General features: G+C 45.6%; 1 protein-coding gene across 1 annotated transcript in view; it reads right to left on the bottom strand.

The window, feature by feature from the left end:
• The window catches only part of SUMO2 (small ubiquitin like modifier 2), a 37,475-nt gene extending 19,961 nt beyond the window's left edge, over positions 1–17,514 (bottom strand). Inside the window, exons 1-2 of the mRNA XM_029600560.1 lie at positions 17,358–17,514; positions 15,429–15,560 (exon numbers count right to left, since the gene is read on the bottom strand). Of these exons, the coding sequence (XP_029456420.1) occupies positions 15,429–15,560; positions 17,358–17,378 (153 nt within the window). The 5' untranslated portion in view covers positions 17,379–17,514. The remainder of the gene's footprint in view (positions 1–15,428; positions 15,561–17,357) is intronic.
• Between the last annotated feature and the right edge of the window lie 8,109 nt (positions 17,515–25,623).

Raw genomic sequence — 25,623 nt, 5'->3', positions numbered from 1 at the left:
CCTGCTCCCCTAGAACTCTCCCTAACACTTTACAAACAGTACCACTTTCTTGGGTTAATAAAGGCCGCAGTCTATTTAATCGGAACTTGAGCCCGATAATTTAACATATCAAAATACTCCCATTCCCCCCCCCCCCCCCCCCAAGTTGTAGGGCTAATCATTGTCCATCCCTCAACTTACCCCACCTTGTCCCAGCGAGGGTAAGGATGTGGCCTTGAGCATAGACTCCTCTTGCTCAGCCATCTCGTGTAGCAGCCCCCAAACTACATGAGATTTCCCCCCCGAATGCCCTTTACAGTAAACAAACAACTCTTAAGAACACTGGTCTTGGGTTTTCCACCACCGACTGACAAATTTTTAAAGCCAACATAAACATGATCAGATATGCCGTACACACACATGCCATAGGGAGGGTGGGAGGGAAAAGACACCGCCACTGCCTTAGCCTGCCTGGACCGTCTGGGCGCAAAACAAGCAGAACAATGGTTAGCCCAGCAGCAGCACCCAATCCCTGGTGAGCACTTCAAAATGCCCCACTGCCATTGGGCGCCACCACTGGCACTCCATACCCCCCCCCCCCCCATATGCTGCTCCCATCTCACTCTTCTCCTGTTTGCTATCGGCAGCGCACAACAAGCATGCACCGCCTTAATTTAACATCCAAGCAGCACAAAAGGCAAAACTCCTCCGATTCCCTGACCTTATCCAGGGATGGAAAGGAGATGGACTGATTCAAATGAAAGTCAGACTACCCTGGACAAGAAAAATGGAACACCCCCCACAGTCACCCGAAGGAACAGCTCCCAGCAAGGCTATGCCTGCAGCTCAGAAATCAGATGCGCAGAACATATTGCCATCAGGAATGCAGTCTTCAAAGTCAACTGTAAGGAAAGGCTATGCGACAGTCAGAATGTAGGGCCTGCCAAGAAGTCCAGCACCAAATTAAGACTCCACAATGGAACCAGTAACCTCAAGGGAGGCCTAAAGCTTCACTCCCTTAAAAAAAGGCCACATCAGGATGAGGCAAGGAAACACCATTCACCAGGCCTCTAAACAAGCAAGAGCAGCAACCTGCACCTTCAAGGAATTAAAGGCCAAGCCTTTATTCAATCCATCCTGCAAAAAATCCAGAATGAGAGGGATCTTAACTGAATAAGGAAGAACACCCTGCTCCTCACACCAGACCTTAAAAACTCTCCAAACCCACTCATAAGCCAAGGAACTGGAGAACTTGCGAGTGCAGAGTAAAGTGGCAATCACTGCAGAGGAATAACCACGCTTTAACAGGCAAGCCCTCTCAAGGGCCAAACCATAAGACAAAATAGAGTCACATCCTCATGAACAACCGGTCCTTGCTGAAGCAGATCCATGTGCAGTGGAAGACTAAGGGAGGCCTCTACCAGGAGTTGACGCAAATCCACATACCATGGATATCTGGGCCTGTCCAGCGCCACCAGGAGTACTCACCCCTTTGGCCTTTGAACTTGCAAATTATCCTGCCCAGCAAGGACCACAGAGGAAAGGCATAAAGCAGTCTGTCTTCGGACCAGCCCTGTACTTGCGCATCTATTCCCAGGGACCATGGATCTCTCCTGTGACTGTAGAAGCGAGGAACCTTTGCATTTCAAGAAGTCTCCAGCAAGTCTAGTAATGGAAGGCCCCAGCGATCTGCAATCAGCTGAAATGCCTCAGCTGACAACACCCACTCTCCTGGGTCCAGGCTCTTCCTGCTGAGAAAGTCCACTCTTACATTGTCTTTTCCTGTAATGTGAGAGGCTGAGATCATCTGCAGATGACCTACCACCTATTCCATCAGCTGGCATATTTCCTGCTACACTTACTGGCTCTTGGTTCCTCCCTGGCGATTGATGGAGGCCATTGCCGTCATGTTGTCTGACATCACATAAACCACTTGATTCCACAGCCTGTGGCTGAACTGTAAGCATGCCAGCTGTAGTGCCCGGGCCTCCAGGTGACTAATGTTCCAGGACTCTGGCATTCCAGTGCCCCTGGACTGTTAACTCCAGACAGTGAGCCCCTCAACCATGGAGACTCACATCTGTCTTGAGTACCAACCAGGCTAGCGAGAACAAGGGAACTCCCTTTCTCAGATGACCCTCCTGCAACCACTACTGGAGGCGGGAGCAGATTTCCATCAGCAAGTGGAACTGAACCGCATAATCCTAGACTGCGGGTTCCAATGAGATAGAGAGTACGACGAGGATGCATATGCGCCCTTGCCTATGGCACCACTTCCAGGGTAGCTGCCAGAGTACCTGTAGGCAGGACCACACCGTCTGGCGAATGGTATTCATCAACTGACGCACTTGAGACATCTCTGTATCTGAACTTCCAGTAGAAAACAGTGTCCTGTCCCATGTCATACCAGACCCCCAGATACTCTGACTGGGATGGCTGAAGATTGCTTTTGGTCAGGCTCACCACCCAACCAAGCTCCTGCAATCAGATCACCCTGTGGTGTCACCAGGCAGCTCTCTTCCTGAGACTTGGCTCAAAATCAGTCAGTCCAAATACAGGTACACCAGGATTCCTTTTCGCAAGGCCGCCGCTACCACCACCATAATCTTGGAAAATGTTCTGGAAGCGATGGCAAGACCAATAGACAGTGCCTGAAACTGATAGTGGTGCCCCAACACTGCAAAGCATATAAAGCTGTGTTCCAATTGGATGGGAATTTGAAGGTAAGCCTCTGACAGATCCAAGGAGGTCAGAAAATCCCCCAAATGCACCATTACAGAGTGTAAGGTTTCCATTTGAAAATGAGTCACCTTCAGATGACTGCTGACCCTCTTGCAATCCAAAATGGGATAAAGGAGCCTCCCTTCTTGGGCACAACAAAATAAATGGACTATCACCCCATACTTTGAGATATGGGCACCGAAACCACAGCCCTCAGTCTGAGGAGTCTTTGAAGGGTGAACTCCACTGCCTGCTTCTGTGGGGAGTGGCAAGGGGGCCACCATGAACATCCCGAGGAATACTGCAAAATTCCAGTGCAAACCCTTTGCATATCACCTCCAGAACCCACTGATCTGACGTGATCTTGACCCACCTCCGATAAAAGTCGTCACCATATTTCCTGTTTCAGAAGGTGGGTCAGCAAACCTTCATTGGGAAGATTGGGAGGGTCCACCACCCACGCCCACTCCTCTTAGGCTGCTGGGTAAGAAAGGACTGAGACCTACCAAAAGGCTGAGTCCACTGAAAGGTCACCCCTCTGTAGGGACAAAAATGCCTGGAACCCCAGAAACAATCCCTCATACCAAAGGCTTGCTATAACTGTTTATCCTCCGGCAACCGAGGCACTGGAAACTCTCCACTAACTGGCCAGTTTCTCCAACTCCCTCCCAAACAAGAGTGAGCCTTTAAAGGGCATCTAGGTAAGACAGGCTTTGGAAGCTGTACCAGCTGACCAATTTTGCAACCAGAGTTGACGCCTGGCAGCTATCACTGAAGCCACTCCTCTGGATGAGGTCCAGACCTATCACAGCCTGCATCTGTTAAAAAGGCAGAGAGGCTCCATAACCATGCTGGAATTCCCTCCAGACAAACTCCTGAGAGAGAAGCAGACATGATCTCGCTACTAGGGTGCAACAGGAGGCAATCTAAATTCCTCGCCACAGCCTCAAAGGCTTAAGAATAGCCTCAATCCTATCATGTACATCCTTCAAGGCCATTCCTCCCTCTATAGCAGGGGTCGGGAACCCATGGCTCGTGAGCCAGATATGGCTCTTTTGAGGGCTGCATCTGGCTCGCAGACAGTCGCCACACTTTCCCACTGACCCAGCTGCTCCCCGGTCCTCCTCCGCCCGGGCTTAAAATGCTGTCAGCCCGGGCGGAACGCGGCAGGAAAGCTGGAGTCAGCGGCACCGGCGTGCTCTCTTCGCCCCCCCCCCGCGGCCCGGAAGAGGAAGTGAAGAGTATCGGGTGCCTGCGCGGCAAGAAGAGGCCACGCTAGTGCGCTCGGCATCGGCCCGAAGAAAAGAAGACTGCAGCGCGGCTCGGAGGAAAATGAAGAGGTTCAGCCGCAGCCGATGGGACTCCGCCTCCGCGAGGGCTGAAAATGAAGAGGTTAGCGTTGGGAGGAGGCTGCTGCTGCCGCGAGTTCCCGGGGTGGGGGTGGGGGAGGGGGAGAGAGAGAGTGAATGAGCGAGCAAGCATGTGTGTTTGCTCGCTCATTCACTCTCTCCCCCCCACCCTGGGAACTCGCGGCAGCAGCCTCCTCCCAACGCTCACCTCTTCATTTTCAGCCCTCGCGGAGGCGGAGTCCCATCGGCCGCGGCTGAACCTCTTCATTTTCCTCCGAGCCGCGCTGCAGTCTTATTTTCTTCGGGCCGATGCAGAGCGCACTAGCGTGGCCTCTTCTTGCCGCGCAGGCACGCGATACTCTTCACTTCCTCTTCCGGGCCGCGGGGGGGGGGGGGGGGGCTGTGTGTGTGTGTGAGAGTGAGAGATTGCATGTATGTGAATGATTGAGAGCCTGTACATGTGAAAGAGAGTATGTCTGTGATTGAGAGCCTGCCTGTGTGAGAGAGAGAGAGCATGAATGTAAGTTTACCATTGGGAACCTGTATGTGTAAGTTTGTGATTGAAAACCTGTTTGTGTGAAAGAGTATGTGTGTATGATTGAGATCCTTTGTGTGTGAGAGAAATCATGTGTATGTATGATTAAGAGCCTGTGTGTATAAGTAAGAGAGAGATCATGTGTGTCTGTGTGTGATTGAGAGCTGGTTTAGGTGAGGGAGCATGTGAGTATGTGATTGAGAGCCTGTGTGTAAATGAGAGAAAGAGAGGACATGTTTGTAAGCATGTGAATGAGAGTCTGTGTGTGAGAGAAAAAGACAGCATGTATTTATGTGATTGAAAGCCTGTGTGTGTGTGTAAGCGTGAAAAGATAGACAGCATGTGTGTAAATGTGTAATTAAGAGCCTATATAAGTGAGTGAGAAAAAACATGTGTATATGTGAGTACTGAGAGCATGTGTGTATAGGTGTGTCATTGAGAGCCAGTGTGAGAGAGCGCTGGTATGTGACAGAGAGGAGAAAGTTCCAAGCAAACCACCCCACCTCCTGCTAATTCAGAACAATCTCAGGACACCTGGATATCAAACGTTCCCAGGTATGCAGAGCAAAAAAATTTTTGTATCCTTATTATTTTTCATTACTGGGTCTTTGTGTCTGCTATTTTGAAATATTTTGTTGGTATCTGGAAATGTTTTATATGTGTTTTTAATTATTGGATATTCCACTCAGCTGTTTCGAAATATGTTCTTTTTGTTAGTACAGTTTTACTGCTGATGATTTTATATTTCTTGATTTGTTTTATAAGGATGGGTGATGTTTCTTTTTTCCTTTGTTACACTGCATACAGAGACTCTGGCTTGTTGCAGTTTCCAATTCATTTTTTTCTGTATGCTTCTTGTTATGCGTTTTGGTCTCTTTATTCTATGTTAGGTGAGGGACAGCACGTGATTCAGGTGAGGTTTTCTGCTGGCGTGTTTCTGTGTAGGACTCTATAGCAGCCTGACTTGGTCCGTTTTCCTAATAGGAGATGTATTGGTGTCTTAAGGCCTGGTGTAATATTTTCAGAGACTTATTGTACTTTAAAAAGTGTGATCTTACATAAAATGCACACATTTACTTATATTTAGTTTTAAACATATTGTATGGCTCTCATGGAATTACATTTTAAAATATGTGGCGTTTATGGCTCTCTCAGCCAAAAAGGTTCCTGACCCCTGCTCTATAGGGACAGGCGTCCACTTAGACAAGGCACATACCAGAGCATCCACTTTGGGAAAATGCAAATGCTCTCACAGCCAGATCCAGGGGGTACAGGCCTTCCAATGTCCGACCCCCTTTAAAATTTGCCTCTGGGACATCCCATTCCAGATCAATCATTTCCTGGATGGCATCCATCACCAGGAAAAAACGAGGTTTTATGTATGGAAAACAAAATGGGATTCTTCCTCAGCTCTGACATAGAATCTGAACCAGGAACACCCAGCTGTTTCAAGGTCTGGGAAATCAGGGCTGGCAGTTCATATCTATAAAAGAACCGCAACATGGTTTGATATGGTTCCAGTTCTGGAGGAATTTCCCTATCTTCCAGGGAATCCGGATCAACCTCATCAGTGCCATCCGGATTCCTGTCAGGAACACCCACAGGGAGCTAGGGACAAGCCATAGTGCTCAAGCACAGGACTGGAAGAGGGAGGAGCCACCAGCTGAGGATCCAACCGGACAGAAATCGGGGAAGCTGAGGACTGTGCCTGAAGGGTGGAATTTTTTCAGGGCTTTCAAGCCTAAGGAAAAGTAGCCGGGTCCAGACCAAACCCAGAAGGAACTGGTGCTGGTCCCACAGAACTACCCTTGCCAGCAGAGGAGCCAGTCAAGGAGATCCAAGATCTGGCATCCCCCCCAGTCAAGATTGTGACCTATCAGAATGGGAAGAGCCAGGCTTAGCAAAATCTGAGGAAGACAACTCTCCCTGAGCATCTGAGCAGCGTTGACAGGTTAGAAGCCAGGTCAGGTTGAGAAGCCCTAATATGAAACACAAATAAGTCACTTAGGCTTCTTGCTTACTGGCTCTATCACTGCAGTAAACATGTGTTGGAACGGCTTGCGCTCAAAAATGAAATATGCCCGAAAAGTAAGCACCTAGAAGAAAGTGTGGCAAAAAAAAGCGCATAAAAAAGTGTATGTAAAAAGCACGTCCAAAAACTGAGCGCACAAGGCGTGCGCAGAGCTGACACTGCGCACAGACAGCCTATAGAGGGCAGAACATGCACAAGAGTGTGCAAAAACTGCCACTGCAGCCTACCATGCGGCATGCAAGAAAAAAAACCTAAGTGCAGGGCCTAGCCCACCGGGGGCTGCTCAACTTGCCAGGCTGCCCAGTTCCTCAACTCCAACAAGAGCGGGAACAAATGTCGGCACGGCACACTGAAAAGAGACCGTAGGAAGTCCTGAAACCCCTGTCTGATTCAGGTAAACTTTTTAAACCTTACCTGAGCTCAGCGCTTACCAGCTGAGTACAGAGTCTCCCGGCTGCAGGGGTAGTGAGCATCCACCGTCACCGCTGCGCTCGGTCTCCTGTACCTGCTGCCTTTCAGCTGAACTAGCAGCTAAGTCCACGCTGGGAAACCCAGCTACTGGACCAAGGCACACCTGAGGGACCACGGAAATCGCCTCAGGAATTCTCAACTGGGGAAGGACTTTTAGGTATCACCACAGGAGAGCAGGGCTCTTTCCTGAATTTAGAATTTCAAATTTCTCCTTTCAAAAAGCTCAAAGCAATCCCATAGGGAGATACATGTCCATCTGCTGGATACTGAGAATACTGGGAAACTGGGGTCACTGCAGGGTTATGTATACTGAAGTCAGCTTGCTCTGTCTCCATCTGCTGGCAGGGGAGCATACCCACTAGTCCTGAGTCCATCTGTCTACATGCTAGGAAAAACTAAAATAAAGTCTGGAATTTGTGACCAGAAACTGTTTACTCTGAACCACATGACCCCCCCTCACATTATGTATCATTTAACACCCTCTCCTTTCATCCCTTTATGATCCTTCAGATTCAATCTTCCCTTCCCAGATGAACCCTTGCTGGCCTGAGGGATGGACAATGGCCTCAGAGATGCACTCTCAACATCACTTGCTGGCCAAAGGTTAGCACTACAGCAGTCACCACCTTGCCTCTTTCCCTAAGCATCAGTGCACTACTCATTCAGTCTGGAGATCTAAATTTTACTTTACCTAGAATTCCCATTTAGATTGAACTCTTCTGCATTTTAGTGGATAGTTTCCAAAATTTCTGCCTCCAAAGAACCTTAGCACAATATCTGACAAAGTATTCCAGTTCTCCAGTCTGTCTTAAGCTGAGGCTATGCAATGCTATATAAGTATCACTCAAGCCTTGCAAATGTTTTCTCTTTAGTGATTTGAGAACCATACTATAGCTCTGTGGCAGTATGAGTCAACTCAGCCAGGCTTATTGCCTAATTGTAGCTTCTGCTCAAACTGAGACTGGAGTATATTGCAGAGGCAAATTTATACCTCATTTTTTTCCAGATATTCAAATACATTGAAAAGGAGTGAGTTCTGATCATCATGCAACACATCCCTATTGGCTAACTAAAAGGATGCATCTGTCTTGTAGTCAGAACTGCTGCTGTGATAGTTGGGAATAAAGTAGAAGAGAAACAAGGTAGCTGTAATGAAGTCCTGGTTCAGGCTCAGCTGAAGCCCAGAGGAAAGAATGAAGCTGGTAGGCAAAAAAAAAAAAAAAAATGGGGCAGATTAACTAAGTGCAATAAAACATAAAAATAGCCAGCTGATACATTTCTTCATTCTAGGATTAAATGAAGGAAGAAATGACATCTTTCCCATTTGTCTGTATTCTGGTTGCTATACAAAGAGGATTTGGGAATATCTTGCCCATATATGTACTCTATTGAACCCATAAATCCTATTCCCAAATTGTTCCAAGACAAAAGTATTTCAATACTTTGTGAAAGTCAGCTAGGAAATTAAGTTATTCTATTTGCTGGATTGGCATAAAGATCTGCTTCAGATATATTTGTCCAAAGGCATTACAACTGTACAACACTGCTTTGTTACATTGTTCTGTAACAGATTTTATTCCAGTTTCAAAGCTACTTAACTAAGCCCAAGTTAAGAATGCTACATTGATAATTTACTAAGTATCTATAACTTTTAATAGAAGCTATAGATTGGTTTTGCTTATACTTGGCCAAGCAACTTGACACTTGGCTCCTGTCCAGATCGGCAGTTAAACCCATGATCCAAGGTACATGCTCAAAAAAAAAACCAGGTACATTCCTTGGCGAATATTACTCCTGGGGGAATTCTGCACATAAAATATAAATTATGTGCACAAAAACTTAAAATTTTGCAAACTTTATATTTGTCAAAACAGTTTACATGACATCCTTACATAATTACATTTTAAATTTATACATAACGTTATTACTTAAAGATGCAGAATTGTAAATATTTTGAGCAGAAATTCCCTAGAAATTCACTGTAAGAGAGTCCCTTCCACTCTTCCCCCCTACTTCCCTGGCCATTTTGCCTTCTCAGGCCCTAACTCCTCCTACCACTATCTCTCCCCTCCACCTCTAGGCTCAACCCCTTCCACTATTATCCACTCCCAGAGTTTGACCCAGTTCTCAGTACTGCCCCTCACTTACACATGCTTCCTTTCTCTACTACACAACTCACCCTAATACAGGCTCCCTAACTCTCGCACACACACATCCCCTCATACGAGGTCTCTCTCTTGCATGCACTCACAAGCTCCCTTTCTCTCACACAGGCTCTCACATACACAATCCCTTCACACAGGTCAGCACCCTCACATACACCAGATCCCTTTTTCATACACACCAGCTCCCACTCATACACACACATATACCTTCACAATCACCTCATATAGGCTCCCTCTGGCACCCACACTCAAACTCCCCCTGCTCTCACCCCTCATCCCCCTTCCCTTCTCTCATCACACCCCTCCACACACCCCTCTACATACATGCTCACCGGGGCCTTCATGTTCACCACGAATGGTGTGTGTGCTCCATTTGCAGCACGCGGGGGCCTTCATCTTCACCGTGACCAGGTCTCTGCCATTTTTGTGCATAATTTGGCAATTCTGCATGGGGGGAATTCTGCGCAAATTCTGTGCTCCACAGTAGCGCAGAATTCCCCAGGACTAAACTACATTTAGTTTTACAAGCTAGGCACACTAAGAATTAATTCTGCTCTCCAATATTCATCTTCCCCTTTTACAAGTATATGTTTCATGTTGCACGAGAAGAGACTGACCTTGTCTACAATGCCTCACCAGAATAGGTTCAACCTTTTCATTTTGTTTCATGTACTGTATGTGTTCACTTACAAGGGTGAATTCTTAGTGCAAAACAGGCACTGGGAAGGATCACTTCTCTGAAGCAGGCAGTTGTATTAAGCCACGTCTCCAAGTTATATATCCAGGAACACCTGTTAAGGTGTCTAATCATACCCAAAGGTTTTCATATTTCTTCATTTTTACTTTTCCCAGGTCAAAGTTACAAAACCAGCACCTTGTCTAATGTAGCCTGTATCTTGTGCCAGATCGCCATTGTTTCCATCCCACCAAAGATTAATCAAGCTTTGTGTCCAGGTACCTCACTAGGGCTAAGGAAGTTGCTGGCCACTCCAGGGCCTGCCTGCAGTAGTCAGAGTCCAAGGCTCCACGTAGAACCAAGCTGCCTTGCACCAGACCAAACTTCCTAGTGTGCTCTGAAGCTTCTGGTCACTGGTGACTCCCACCTTGGAAGCAACTGCCATTGCTTGGTGCTGACTGAGGAAGGAAGCTGGCAGCATGGCAGGCAGGAAGTCCAGCAGCAGAAACAAGGAGCAGTATCCAGTACATGGCAGTGTCTTCACTGCAGTGAAAGTAGACTTTGAAGGAGGCCTCGGTGGTTAGTCATTTGCAGAGTGTAGGGTTTCAAGTATATAGGAGGTCAGGCTGTGTGGGGGCCCCTCATTGCTCATAACTAGCAACAGCAAGCCTACTCTGGAAAGAAGCTCTGGCACAATGTGGTTATTAGGAAGAGCACTGTATTGGGTGTCCTGGTATATAAAAGAGTGGTGTATAGTGGTATATTAAGGTGCCCTTTTCACCTACGGTGCTTCTCATGTTGCTCCTCCTGCACTGCAGGCATCTCCCCCCTGGTTTTTCTGCACCTGTTTTCAGGTCCACTTCCTCCAAAATTACTGCTATTGCTAAGCATTTTTATCACCTCCCTCCAGACATGCTTTCATAGCATTTAAGCATTTTTTTTTTTGTTAAGGCTACAAGTTTGTCATGGTTATGGTTAATTCATCTTTTGGTGCTAATTGTATTGCTGGTTTGATTAAAATTTCTGTTGGTGCCACTTTACCTTTCATAGTACATAGTAATGACAGCAGAAAAGGACAAAATGGTCCATCCAGTCTGCCCAGCAAGTTTAAAGTAGTAACTACTAACTACTACTCTGTGCTGGTTACCCCCATGTTTCATTTCCATCCTCTAACCTTTAGGAGATCCAGTGTTTCCCATGCTCCTTTGAATTTTGACTTTTTGTGTTCACCACCTCTGAAAGGGTATTCCAGGCATCCACTACCCTCTGTGAAGAAATATTTCCTGATATTGGTTCTGAGTCATCCTCCCTGGAGGATCAGTTCATAACCCCTAATTCTATTGATTTCTTTCCAATGGAAAAGATTCAAAGTGTATGCATCATTAAACATTAAGTATCTGAAGGTCTATATCACATCACCACTGTGCCTCCTTTCTTCCAGGGTATGCATATTCAGATCCTTCAGCCTCTCCTCATAGGTCTGATACAGACCCCACACCATTTTAGTTGCCCTTCTCTGGACCGCTTCCATCCTGATCTATCCTTTTTGAGATACAGACTCCAGAACGGAACAGGACTCCAGGTGGTCTCACTAAGGACCCGTACAAGGGCATCACCACCTTTCCCTTACTGGTTATTCCTCTTTGCAGCCCAGCATTCTTCTGGCTTTAGCTATTGCCTTGCCACATTGCTTCACCATCTTCATTTTGCCAGACACTGTTACCCCTGTGCACATCAGTCTTTCATTCCCTATCACAAAGCTCTTTTGGATTACTGCATCCCAGATGCACGACTCTGCACATCTTGGCACTGAATCCCAGCTGCCAAATCTTCAACCACTCTTCAAACTTTAATTCACTTTTCATTCTCTACATTCCTTTAGACATGTCCACTGTTGCAGATCTTCATATCAGCAAATAGACAATTTACCTTCTATCCCTTCCACAAGATCGCTCAAAGATATTGAACAGAACCAGTCCCAACACTGATTACTGTGGCATTCCACTTAACTGTTCTCTTCAGATTAGGTTCCATTTACCATTATATGTGTCTCCTATCAGTCAACCAGTTTGTAATCCATGCCATCACCCTGGTGCTCACTCCCAAGCTTCTCATTTTATTCACAAGCCTCCTATGCGGGACCATAATCAAAAGCTTTGCTGATATCCAAGTAAATCACATTGAACCCTCTTCTCCTTGGTCAAATTCTCTAGTCACTTAATTTAAAAAAAAAAAAAAAAAAAAATCAGATTTGTCTGACAGCCTTCCCCTGGTAAATCCATGCTGCCTTGGGTCCAGCAACCCACCGGACAGTAGATAGTTCACAATCCTTCAGCAAAATCTCCATTAATTTTCCCACCACAGAGGTAAGGATACTTTCCAGCCTCCTCTCTGCTACTCCTCATGTGAAGCGAGACCACAACCGCTCTTATCTAATCCTGTGACACCTCTCCCATTTGCAGAGATCTATTGAACAGGTCCTTCAGCAGACCCACCAGTATATCTGAGCTCCTTCAGTGTTCTGTGATGTACCTCATCCAGACCTATGGCCTTGTCTACTTTATTTGCCTAGCTCTTCCCATATATTCTCAGTTTACAGAAGAGAATAGCCTATCCCATTGTGCTTGGGATGTGTGACACTTTACCCAACTATAAAATTAGTCTTTGTTTGCTGCCTTAAAGAATGTATTTGAAAGACTGATCTCCCACCCTTTCCCACTGCAGGAGCTCAAAGGGGGACCCACCCTCATAGCTCCTACTGCAGATGAGAATCTAATATGGCTCTCTGGTATAAAAATATGCCCATCCCAACACTCAGTTCTGGTGCTGCCATTTTCTTTATGTCCAGCATGTCTTCAATACACTTTCCTTTACTGTTCAGTTAGTAAAAAACCTACATTCCAAAAGGAAACTATATCCAGAAACATCTGAGCTATACCTTTAGGGTCAAACTGGTTCTTCAAATTAAGATTTTTTTTTTTTTTTACCTAAATCTTAGAAACAAAGCTTACTTGATTTGGTCAGGAGGGGGTGGGGAGGGGCAATTGGGCACCTCATTCAGGGGGCAATGCAGCCTAGCGCAGTTTCACATACAGCTGGACACGCTCGCATAACACCCAATGTAATAAGGGGATTAGTGCACCCAAAACGTGCATCCAAACAAGATGTAGCCAATAGCGCTCATCACATGTAAATTCCATGTAGATAAGACTATTAGCTATTACCCCCAATGCAGAAAATCGCCGGTCGCCCAACGCACTGTTTAACGCCAGACCCAGAGCTGGTGTTAAGTCATACTGTGATTCCAGGGCTCGAACACACAAAACAGTCTTACATAAAATACCTGAAACCCCTTGCTCACCTCCTGGATCTTGGCAGGGGGGGCAAAGTTCAACCAAAATAGGTCCCTTGATTTCAAAGAGTCACATTTCTACAGCCATCACAAAAGCAGGCTTGATATCAGGAATTCAATCATGAACAGCTAATGACTTTATTCAAACAAACGTTAACACATTTAAAATTAGTTATTAGAGGGCAAGGAGATACAGTACCTCCAAGAAACACGCAGAGCCACTGCTCCGGGGCACCCGATGCTTTTGAGCACCAGGGACACATTTTTACCTAGTGTGTCCTTTAACGCAGCAGCTCATTTAAACATAGCATCGGACGCCCACGAGAGGTAGATGTGCGCGTGTTGAGTGCCCATTTTACCGCGCATCTTACCACATTGGCCTGTCAGCATTTGATTGCAAAGGATCATGAGCACCAGTACATCACAATATTAGAAAATGGACAGGCCAAGCACACGACAAAATGCATAGAAAGGTGAATTTTAAAAGCCCAACACATGCATCTATTAGGGAATGCACAATATGTAGGGCTGGTGCATACCAAGCGGATTTTAAAAGCCGCCTGGATATCCAAATAAATGCCGCTGCGCACACATCTCAGAACGTCTCAATAGGGGGTGAGCCATGGTCTGGACATGGGTTTTGAGACTTGATTCAGAAATTTGCGTGTGACTACTTATGCAACCTGACGCATACTGAGCTCGCTTGCTGCATAACCTTACTTCTGCTATGGATGGCGTGCAAGTAAAATAAGCCATTTCTGGAAGGTGTAAAAGGGTCTGGGGTAACCGGGTTATGTACAGGCTATCAAACCAGGGGGTTTGGGGGACCTAGCTGGTAACTGGGCAAACTGGGGAAGAATTGGCAAAACAGGCAATAGCATCTGTGTGCGTCCCTTTTAAAGTTTCCCCACTTATGTGATAGATATTTGTGCACACAGGTAGGCACCCACTTAAAATTCAGTGTACATGTGTGTACTGCCAGGCACTGTATCCCTGGATGTGGGCTGAACGCGTGCACCTAGGCACAGTTTTGAAAGTTACCACCTTAGAAAATAGACTTGCACTCAATATTTGCCAAATGAGAACTTTCTCCAAGTATACTTATCTACAATGTGTAACCCATTTGTAGTCTGCAGTTTCTCAAAGTATATACAAGTGTTTCTACCTACAATCTCAACACCTCCAAACCTAGTTTATAACTTCTCACACTGGGGATTTTTGCCCCATTTTACATCAATCTGTGACAGTTTTGGTCAGTGGCCAGTCACAGCTACCTTCACAACTAGGTACATTTATACCCTTAACCTGACAGTAGGCATTTGTCATATGATTGGGATTCTCAAGAGAACCATGCCCACTTCTATAGCACTCCAGCATCTGCTTAACACATACTGTAGTTTTGTTTTAATCCCCAAGTCCAGGAGTGGTCAACTGCAGGCCTCAAGAGCCACAAATAGGTATAGTTTTTAAGGTATCCACAACGAATGCATGAGAAAATCAGCATGCACTGCATCCATTATATGCAAATCTCATGTATATTCATTGTGGATATCCTGAAAACCAGGCCTGTTTGTGGCTTTTGAGGATTGAAGTTTGTTACCCCATCTAAGAAAATATATTTTTACTATTCCAAAACAACATCACCAGCAGTACTTAGAGTGCACCAAGTTGCATGCCTCGCAGATAACCTTGCTTAAATGTATAAAAGTATGGAAAAACTAAAGTCACTATTTAAGTGACAGTTTGCACCATTACCGTATGAAAGTACTTATGCCATAAATTTTGCAATACGATCGCCAAATTTAAATAGCAACTAAAGACGACTTAGGAAAGTTACTTTAGAGCAGAGCAAACACATGAAAAAGGGTGTTAACTGGGCAGATATGCACGAGTTCTTAAACAAATCATACTATAAAAGAAAACCAGGCACCCATTAATTCAGAAAAATAGGTCATTTTCCAACATTTTGGTCCACACAAGGGATTCCCAGAGATTACTTATACAAATGTATGTGAATTTTAGTCTGACAGTTACACAGGGTATTTACATTTTTTTTTGTTTTGCTGGGCATATCTACCTTCAGAGAAATAGACCTTGCTGCCTAATACAGTTTTGGTTTAAGATCAGGATTTACCCCCAGATGCTTACCTGTCGTTCACAATAAGCTTTCATTAGTTTACTAAGTGGCGTGTGCTTCTTAATCTTAAACTGCACCACAGAACCATCTTGCCCAGCTACTTTCAGGTTAATGTGGTCATTATTTTCAGTCTTCACTCCTTCCTGTATGGGTGTATAGGAAAGGAGAGAAAGCAAAATTACAGAGAACTGAAAAACCTGTAGAATTTTAGCAACTCAGACTAGCATCTGGTATATCTATTTTGAATTACTTCTATTATGCCAATGTTTGAAACTATGTACAAGATCCATCTAATCTACACCTTGTTTCATTCTTGATGCAATGTTATAGACTGTGGGTCAGACCATTGTCACAAACAAGTATCTCCTGTGGTTACCCTAGGCTCTTAAATTTAGTTACTGTTTGTCTCCACCACCTTCACCAGGAAGCTATTCCAAGCATCCACCACTCTTCCATGAAAAAAAATCTTTATGTAGTTTCTGAGTTTACCATCATGGAGCTTCATACTATAATTACTTAGACCAAGTCATCTTATATATCTTGTATAGATCCTGAATCATTTTGGTAGCCTCTCTGAACCATCATCCAGAGAAACAAAAAGCCACTACAAATTGACTAAGACACTAGTTACCATATTTTTCTTACAATCAAATTTGATCTAAAATAGATCAACACCCACCTAATTAAACTACTTCACATATGTAAAATTGTGTGTGCTTGTTTTTTTTCCCACATGTGATTCCCTAGGAATTTACCTATTGGTGTCTGCTTCCTCAAGACACCTCAAAGTCCTACAGGACTCTGTTTGGGAATCCCAGAACTAAGGGTCCAAATTATCATTGTGATCCCATTTTAAACAGTCTTTCAACAATTTATACTTCCAGTTTAATATCATAACCTGAAAACTATTTTAAGCAGCATTAGGGAAAGGTTTCATAAAAACATGTTTTGCTCTCCAGATTGCTTTATAAACTAAAAGTCACCAACTGACGATAGCTAGCAACAAGTCAGTGAACCACAATAAAAGACATCTTACAAAACTTCACTTGGACAAAAATACAACCCCCAACAGGCCTTATTAAACTCATTTAATAAGGTGGGTTTTTTCCATTTGACTTCATATAGATACAATCGCTCTCCCCAAACCTCCCTGTTTTAGAGGAAAGTGTTGGAATGACGACTAAATCGTGCCAAGTTAGAATCCATCGACTCAAACCCAAGACTCCTCTGGGTCCCCCGAGACCACAAACGAGAGGAAACCTTAAGCAAACCCTGGGAGAGAAGAGGATGCCAGGATCTCTACCCATTAATTATGTTTCTCGTGTAGCGTGAAAGTACTGCCTCTGGTGTGTTTCAGGAGGAGAAAGCGCAATCGCAGCTCCTAAGCCGTTAGTTCAAAGCCTTCTCCAAGGAATATTCTGCTTACCGGCCGCTCTTACTGTTAGCCTCCAAAGTACCACAACATGTGCTCATGCAACCCTTTAAAACACCCTGCCAGTCTTTTGCTTCAAGTTCTTTCCCCGCCTGGACTGCAAGCCCTCAGGAGTTATTAATGGCGCCTGGTGCTGAAAAGCCAGAGAAGCGGTCAACTCCTTTCCATCCCTCGACCGCCCATGGCAGCTCGCGATGTTAATACAGTTCAACAAGGAAACTCCCACCATCCCTGCCGTGCCGGGGCTCAGGGAAGCTTCACTTTAGGAGAGGAGGGAGAAGAACGGGGTGGGGGGGGGAGAGGGACGAGGCCCTGGGTCCTTCCTCAGCCCATGAGTTCCCGCCCGGCAGCGAGAGCGGGCGAGAACAGCAAAACAGGCCCCAGCCGCTCCGCAAGGGGTGAGCGAGAGCGAGGGAAAAGGGCGCGGAGAAGAGCCCGGAGCCGGCACCCTGCGGAACGAGAGATGCGCGGCCCCGCCCGCTACCCCCACGGCCACTCAGCACCTCACCTTGGGTTTCTCATCCGCCATGGTGATACCGAATCGCCGTCCGCCGCACAAAGAGCCTAACCCCGAAACCTACTGCCTGTTGGAAGGGAGGGAGCGCGCACGCACGGTCCGCTCACCCTTATTACTGCCCCGGCCTCTGCGTGCGCGGCCACGAACAGCAGCGTGCCAGCCCATTGGCGCGGAGAGGAGTGCGTGGCTTCGCGTGAACGCGACAGGATTATATAAGATGCTTGCGGTTAGAGGTGGAACGCGCCCGGATGGACGGGAGCGCGCTTGGATGAGAGGTGTTGGTATGCATTGTTTGCGGAGCGGTTCGGGACGGAGGACATTTTAGACGTTTCTATTTGTCCATGATTAACAATGACATGAAAGCTCATTGCAAATGCATTATAAGTTAGTTTTGATGTTTTGCATTTCTATCTACTGTTTTTAACTGTGAAATAAACCGACTTTTTTTTTCTCAAATCTTTAAGGGTAATATTTAAAGTATAAAAAGAACAAAAACTATGATTCCTTAGTCAATATTTATTTCAAAGTTGTATTCTCAGGATGGCTTCAAATATTTTGTGGTCAGATATTAAGCTTTGTAAATCGTCTAGAGCCAGGTACATTAAGCGATTAATGTATTTTAATAAAGATAACAAAAATAAAAAATGTTATAACACATCCTAGTTATAAAGGTGGCAGCATATTTCCTTTTTTTTTTAATCCTTCCCCAAGATGCCAAGAGCTTGCATATTGTCAGAATAGGAAATTCATAATCACTACTCATCATTACCTAAAGAGAATGAGAAGAGGTTTATTCAACACATGGTTGGCATAACCCACTGTGCACGTGCACAGTGGGTTATTCCTGGCCATGGAGGTTAGAGAAGGCCGTGCAGGTTAGAGAAGCTATCTTACCCTCTCCACTTTACACTGTAGTGCATACCCTTTGTCTTTCAGTAGGGGTAGCTGTTACCAAAGAGTCAACCTTCTGTGCTGTGAGAGCAGTTTTATAATGAGGCAGGATGAGGTGGTCACCGCAGGTGGAAAAATTCTGGAGTGGCAAAAAGTGCTCCCCCCAAAACACTCCTTCGTTAGTTGCCTCACCTTGCCACCAGACAGATTAACCCACATTCCTGGGGGGATCTCACCCCCTCCCCTCCCGTGGACTGGAAGAAGAGCCCTCTTGGTGGCGCATAAAGATTCAATGCATGTGTGGTTCCCACCCCCCACAAGTCAGAAGAGGAGCCTTGTGGCAGTGCAGGAAAATGATGTGCCCACAAAGATAAAAAAAAAAGAGGAAAGACCCAGTGGCCACAGGTGTAATTGAAACTGCCAGTGGCTGAAGAAAAAAGGAGGCCAATGGTGGCTGAAGAAGGGAGGAGGTCCAGTGGGCCACTGGCAGAGCCCAACCTGCTGGCAGGTGAAGAAGGGAGGAGGCTCGGTGGGCTGTCAATGGAGCCCAACCCGCAGGTGGCCAAAGAAGGGAGGACATCAAGTAGCTGCTAGCAGCAGAAGAAAATAAGGCCACTGACTATCGCACCCATAGCAGAAAGGGAATGGTTCATGTAAGTGATATAGAGGGAGAGTGTGCATGTGTGTTTGTGAAAGACCATGTGTGTATGTATGAAAGAGTATGGATGGGTGAGAGTATGTGTGAGAGCTTTGTATGTATGTGAGAGGATGTATGAGAGTATGTGAGAGCATCTATGTACGTATGAAAGCATGTGTGAGAGCATCTATGTGTGTGGGTAAGAGCATGTGAGAACAACTGTGTGTGAGCATATGTGAGAGCATCTGGGTGTGTGAGTTAGCATGTATCTGTGAAAGAACATGTGCAAGAACATCTGTGTGGGTGAGTGCATGAGAGAGAATGAACATGTGTGTTTGTGTATATGAGAAGAGAAAAATTTCGCTCCTTGCCCCCACACTAATCCATGGCAATCTCATTTTGACTGGAAATCAAAACGTTCCCAAGTATGAAAAGTGGGGATTTTTATCTTTATAGTTTTAATTATTTGATGGACTTGTTATTTTTAAATATTTTATTGATATTTGGGACATTTTTTATAGTATTTGTACTGAATTTTTAATTATTGGCTGTTATTCTATTCATCAGCTGTTTCAAAACATTATTTTTATTAGTATTTTTTTTTATTTAACTCTTTTCTATACTGTCATTCATGATACAAATCATATCATATCGGTTCACATGGAACAGGGGTGTTGTAACATTAATATTTAAAAGGAAGAAAAGTTATAATAAAACAAGGTTATGTGAACTTGGAAACAGAAACATGCTGGAGACAGAGGGATAACGTTGTAAAAATTAACAAGGCTATATTGGTTGTGCTTTGGGTCAGATATAAGGCACGCTATATATATAGAACTTATATGCAATCATGAATCTGGCTAACAATGTGGAGCACTGACAATAGTGGGGGTGGGGGGTGACTGTCTAGGATCAAGGAAGTTAGGAGGGGGAAGGGGTAGGGAGAGAAGGGAAAAGGGTTATGGAAAGGCTTGTTGGAACAGCCAGGTCTTGAGTTTTTTTCCTAAAGGTCACAAGGCAGGGTTCCTGTCTGAGGGCTGGAGGCATGGTATTCCAGATGGCTGGCCCCGCTGTTGAGAAGGCTCGTTCTCTGGTGGATATACGAGTGTGTATTTGGTGGTGGGGGCGTGCAGGGTTCCTTTATAAGCCTCTCTTATAGGTCTTGTAGAAGTATGCAGTCTTAGCGGGATATGAAGGTCGAGTGAGTGCTGATTGTGTATGGTCTTGTGAAAAATGGTGAGGGACTTATGTAGGATTCTGAAGCTTATGGGGAGCCAGTGTATATTCCTGAGGATGGGTGTGATGTGATCTCCTCGGTTGGTGTTTGTCAGAATTCTGGCGGCCGCATACTGCAGCATCTGAAGGGGTTTGGTGGTAGAGGCGGGGAGACCCAATAGGAGGGCATTGCAGTAGTCTATCTTGGAAAATAGAGTGGCTTGGAGGACCGTCCTGAAGTCATGGAAATGGATAAGTGGTTTAAGTCTCTTTTTAGAATTTGTAATTAGTAGAATCAGTCCTTGGTTGTATTGTTGATGAATTTCTTTAAGTTCAGACGGTTGTCTAGTATCACTCCGAGGTCTCTTACTTGGGTGACCATGGTGGTGGAAGGGGTCGGCAGAGAAAAATCATTGTGATCAGGGGAGATGAGGAGGAGTTCGGTCTTGGCTGTGTTGAGGACTAGATTAAGGCTGATGAGGAGGAGGTTAATAGAGTGGAAGCAGCTTTCCCAGAACTTGAGTGTTTTGGGTAGGGATTCTTTTATAGGGATCAGAATCTGCACGTCATCGGCGTATAGGAAATGTTTTAGTTTTAGGTTAGATAGTAGCTGGCAGAGGGGCAGCAGGTAGATATTAAAGAGAGTGGAAGAAAGTGAAGAGCCTTGAGGTACTCCCAGGGATGATTTGATGCTGGAGGATTCTTTGTTGTTTATTTTGACTTTATAGTGTCTATTGCTGAGGAATGACTCAAACCATCTCAGGACAGTTCCAGAAATACCAATGTCTGATAGACGATTTAGTAAGATAGAGTGAGTCACTGTATCGAATGCGGCAGAGATGTCAAGAAGTATTAGTAGGAAGGAGTGTTCTTTGTCTAGGCCCATAATAAGGTAGTCTGTGAGTGAGATAAGGAGGGATTCGGTATTTAAAGATTTACGGAAACCGTATTGAGTTGGATAGAGAATTTTGTGATAGTCTAGGTAGTCAGAGAGTTAGGTATTGACCAGTCTCTCCATGAGTTTGGCAATAAAAGGCAGATTGGAAATTGGACGGAAGTTGGTGGGATCTCTGGGGTCTAGGTTCGGTTTCTTCAGTAGAGGTTTGAGGGTAGTGAGTTTTAGTGCGTCTGGGACGATTCCTTGCCATAAGGAACAGTTTATAATATCCGCCAAAGGCTTGGAGATAGTGTCCAGAATAGATATAAGTAGTTGTGGAGGGTTTCAATTTCTTTAGGATGGATTCGATCTCCAGGGAGGACGTAAGTTCGAAGGAGTCGAGGTTAGCTCCAGCGTAAGATGAGGTGGCGAATGGAAGGGGAGATAAAGTGGTGTTGGGGGAGAGCAGTGCTAAGAGGTTGGTGATTTTTTTCTGAAAGAAGGTTGCGAGTTCATTGGCCTTAGTTTGGGCTTGGTTGTTGGGGATGGCCGGGGCGGATAGTTTCGTGAGTTCTGAAACGTATGAAAAGAGAGCCTTGGCATCGAATTGGAGGTCATGGATTCTGCGGGCATAGAAGTCTCTTTTTGTTTGTAAAATGGAACTCCTGTAGCAGTGGAGGGAGGATTTGTAGGCGGTCAGTGTACTGGGCCATGGGGCCTTGCACCATTTGCATTCCTTGTGTCTAAGTTCTTGTTTTAGTTTCTGTAGTTCAGGGGTGAACCAAGGTTGTTTTTTCTTAAGGGCTGGGTTGATTTCTTTTGCCGAAGGGGGGCATATTTTGTTGGCTATCGATTCGGTGATATTGTACCAGGAGGATAGGGCTGAGTTGGGGTTAGTGATATCTAGCTTATGAAGTTCTTTGGCGAGATGATCGCTGAGGTCATCTAAGGAGCAAGGTTTCCTGAAGTGAATAGTGGTTTTGGGGAGGGGGGGGGATAAGACTTTCTTTCACTGTGAGGGTGGTGGATATCAGCGAGTGGTCTGACCAGGGGACTGGGGTGCAGTCAGGAGAAATAGTGTGAGTGAGGCCAGAGTTTATGAAGATAAGATCTAGGGTATGGCCAGCTTTATGGGTAGGCTTGTTAATGATTTGTTTAAAACCCATGGCCCTGAGGGAGTTGAGAAAGGTTTTGCAGTTAGAGGAGGGCGGCGTTGAATCAACGTGGAGGTTAAAATCCCCCATGATCGTTGCTGGGGAGTCCGTGTTTATGTATTGGGCAATGGCTTCTATGAGGGGGGAGGCATATGTGTCTAGTAGCCCTGGGGGAGCATAGATAAGCATGATTTGAAGCTGATTGGATTTGAAGAGGCCTATTTCTAGTTTTGAGGCGGTTTTGACAGACTGGAGAGTTAGTCTAAGCTCTTTTTTGGCGGCTAGAAGGAGGCTGCCACCTCTTTTTTTTTGTCTAGGCAGTGAAAAAATATCGTGTAGATGTATTGGTAGTTGGTTTATCAGAGCTATGTCCGTGTGTTTGAGCCAGGTTTCCGTGATAGCGCAGATGTCTGGCTTTGAGTCTAGTAGGTAATCATTGAGGATGTGGGTTTTCTTTGTGAGGGACTGTGCATTGAAGAGTGTTAGAGTGAATAGTGTGAGTCCCAGTAGTTGAGTAAGGGGAGAAGTCATGATGGGGATGAGAGTTCTTGTTGAGCGGGGCTGGGAATGTGTGGGTGATTTTTTGGGGTTAAGATAAAGGTGTTTTAAGAAGGGGATCGGGTAGGTTTGCATCTTGCTGCTCGTGTAGTGGAATCTGTGTGGGGAGAGTGGGGTGGATCTGCACTTCCAACATTGAGGGCAGCGGATGTGGGCAGCTTAAGTGGCTGTGGAGGGAGAGAGAACCGGGGAGGCTATTCAAGAGGGGGGCAGGGATAAGGGGGTAGTATTCAGAGGGGGGAGGATAGTCACCAGTGCTAGCAAGGAGCAGAGCCTAGGGAGGTGTACAGAACTGTACTTCTCTTGCAGTGCTGTTTTTGTTGCGACCGTAGTCGGGGGCGGGGATGTAAGAGGTAGCTTGAGGGAAAGACAGCAGAATACGGTGAAAGACACAGGCAGGGAGCTTCAAGATGAGGGTCCGCTGAGAGGTGGCAGCAGAGAGGGGCGAGGGGGGTAGATTACCACAAGCTCAGGCTCGCACGAAAGGGCAGGCCCCTTCGGCAAGTGACGCCAGGCGTGAGGCGCCTGCGACCCTCTTTAAGTAGAAGTTCGTTAAAGGGCCTCGGAGCTTAGGCGCGCGTCGATGATGACCTCACCAGGGGGCGGGCTCTCCGGCGGTCGAGGGAGGAAGGTAGGCCCGTTGGGAGCTCCTGATCCCGACAGATCTGCGCCGGCCACGCGGAGCTGTGCCTTGGTGCGAGCTGTGCAGCTGAGCGGTTGGAGGCGGAGAGGGACGAGTTCGTGCGGTGGCCGCAGTTTAAAGGGCCTCGGAGCGTCGGCGCGTGTCGATGATGACCTCACCAGGGGGCGGGCTCTTCGGCGATCGAGGGAGGAAGGTAGGCCCGTTGGGAGCTCCTGATCCCGATGAATCTGCGCCGGCTGCAAGGAGCTGTGCCTCGGTGAGAGCTGTGCAGCCGAGCGGTCAGAGGCGGAGAGGGGCGAGTTTGTGCGGCGAGTTCGTGTTTTAGAGTCTTTACTTTTATTATTTTGAGGAATAGTATTTCTATTTTTCCGTTTTTTCACTGCATACAGTCTGGCTTGTTGAAGTTTCCAGTTCAATTTTTGTCTACATGTTTCTTTTTATAATTTATAGTCTCTTTATTTTGCATTCAGTGAGGCTTTGTCTGTGTTCTGCATCTGTGACCAAGATGAGGTATTTTGCTAGCGTGCAGTTTCTTTGTGGGAATTTATAGAAGCCTGACTTGTTCTGTTTTCCTAATAGGAGGTATACTGGAGTTTAGGGCCTGGTGTAATATTTGCAGTAGTGCATTTTCTTAGTTAGGGTTTTTACAATTTGAGTGCTTTAAATTAGTTCTCTTTTAGTATGGGAGGTTTACTATATTGTAATTGTAATTCAGTTTACTCTGGGCTTTCTGAGGGCAAAGCCCACATCCAACATGCATTACAATAGGCCTAATACCATATGCACTCCAAGTGTGTTTTTTGCTTTTTTTTTTTTGCAGGGTTGTGATATTTTTACATCAGAAGACTATATTTTCAGTGTCCTTTTTCATGGAAAAATTGGTTATTATAAATGTGGAATGTAGTGAGGGGGGGGGGGAGGGGGTGGCACAGGCACAAGGCTGAAAGTTCACCTGTGGTTCCTAATGTCCTTGCGCTGGTGAGAGAGTGCCACACACTGACCCCACCATTCACCCATCCCCCACTTCTCCAGGGGAAAATGCTGGGGAAAAGGTGGGAGGCAGGTCGTAGGGTTCCTGGGAGTGTGCCAGGATTGCCCGTTTCCTAAAAAATATTACTGACATCCTACCACTCCTCTGGGAACTCTGACCCCCTGTTTTCCCCCTTCTGCAGCATTTGAAATCACTGAAAGGGCCAAACTATAAAGACGCTCCTGCCTTGCCCCTCTTGATGTCTTAACCTGTGCCATGCCTTAGGGGATGGGGAGGAGCACCATCTCATCCCTCTCCTCAGGCAGCAGATTGCGTTGGGCGTCCCTGATTGCGCTGTCTTTTGTTTTAGCAGCGATTTCCTCACCACAGAGGTCAGACTAGCTGGCCTGTACTTCTCGGCCTCTTCCTTACTTCCACTTTTATGAATAGGAACCACATCTGTCCTTTTCCAGTCTTCCAGGATTACTCTAGACTCAAAAGAAGCATTGAAAAGGTCAGCCAGCGGAGCTGCCAGGACATCTCTAAGTTCCCTTAGTACCCTTTTAAGTTTAGTTAGCTGCTCATACACACACTGTTCCAAAAATCGATTGAGGTTTGCCTCCCTTCCAGTCTTATTTCTGTTCGTTTCATGTGGTCCTGCTCCAGGCCCTTCCACAGTGAACACCGAACAGAAATATTTGTTAAGTAAATTTGCTTCTTCCTCATCAGCCTCCGCATAGTCCTCCCTTGCACTTTTGACTCTCACAATGCCACTTTTGCACTTCTTTCTATCACTAACATATCTAAAAATTAGACCTGTCCCCTCCCATTTTATTGTATTTGCTATTTTTTTACTTCTGTTTGCATTTTTGCATTCCTCACTACTTTCCCAGCTTCTCTTAATTTTTCCAGATATTGTTGCCCGTCTTCTTTTTCTGCACTCTCTTATAGTTTATGAATACTAACCTTTTCTCCCTTTTCTCATATATTTCTTTAGAAAACCATAATGGCCTCTTTATCTCCTTCCCTTTATTTACTTTTGTAACAAAAAGATGAGTTGCCCTTATGATATCTCTTTTCAGTTTTGCCCACTGCCCTTCTACGTCCCCTAGATTTTCCCATCCAGCTAACGACTCGTTGAGGTACTCCCCCATTTTGAGAAAGTTTACTTTAATATTGCTTTAATATTTTTGCTTTAATAATCGCTTTAATATTGTTTTTTATATATGCCATGCGTCTTAACTTCCTACTTGGTCCTTCCTGAATAGATTGTAGCCAGGTATAACTATATCCCAGTCATTGTTTCTGTGTA

The sequence above is a fragment of the Rhinatrema bivittatum genome, chromosome 4 (genome assembly GCF_901001135.1).
Source record: "Rhinatrema bivittatum chromosome 4, aRhiBiv1.1, whole genome shotgun sequence".
NCBI classification, from domain to species: domain Eukaryota; kingdom Metazoa; phylum Chordata; class Amphibia; order Gymnophiona; family Rhinatrematidae; genus Rhinatrema; species Rhinatrema bivittatum.
The sequence above is the reverse complement of the archived record's forward strand: the minus strand, read 5'-3'. Positions and strand labels throughout refer to the sequence as shown.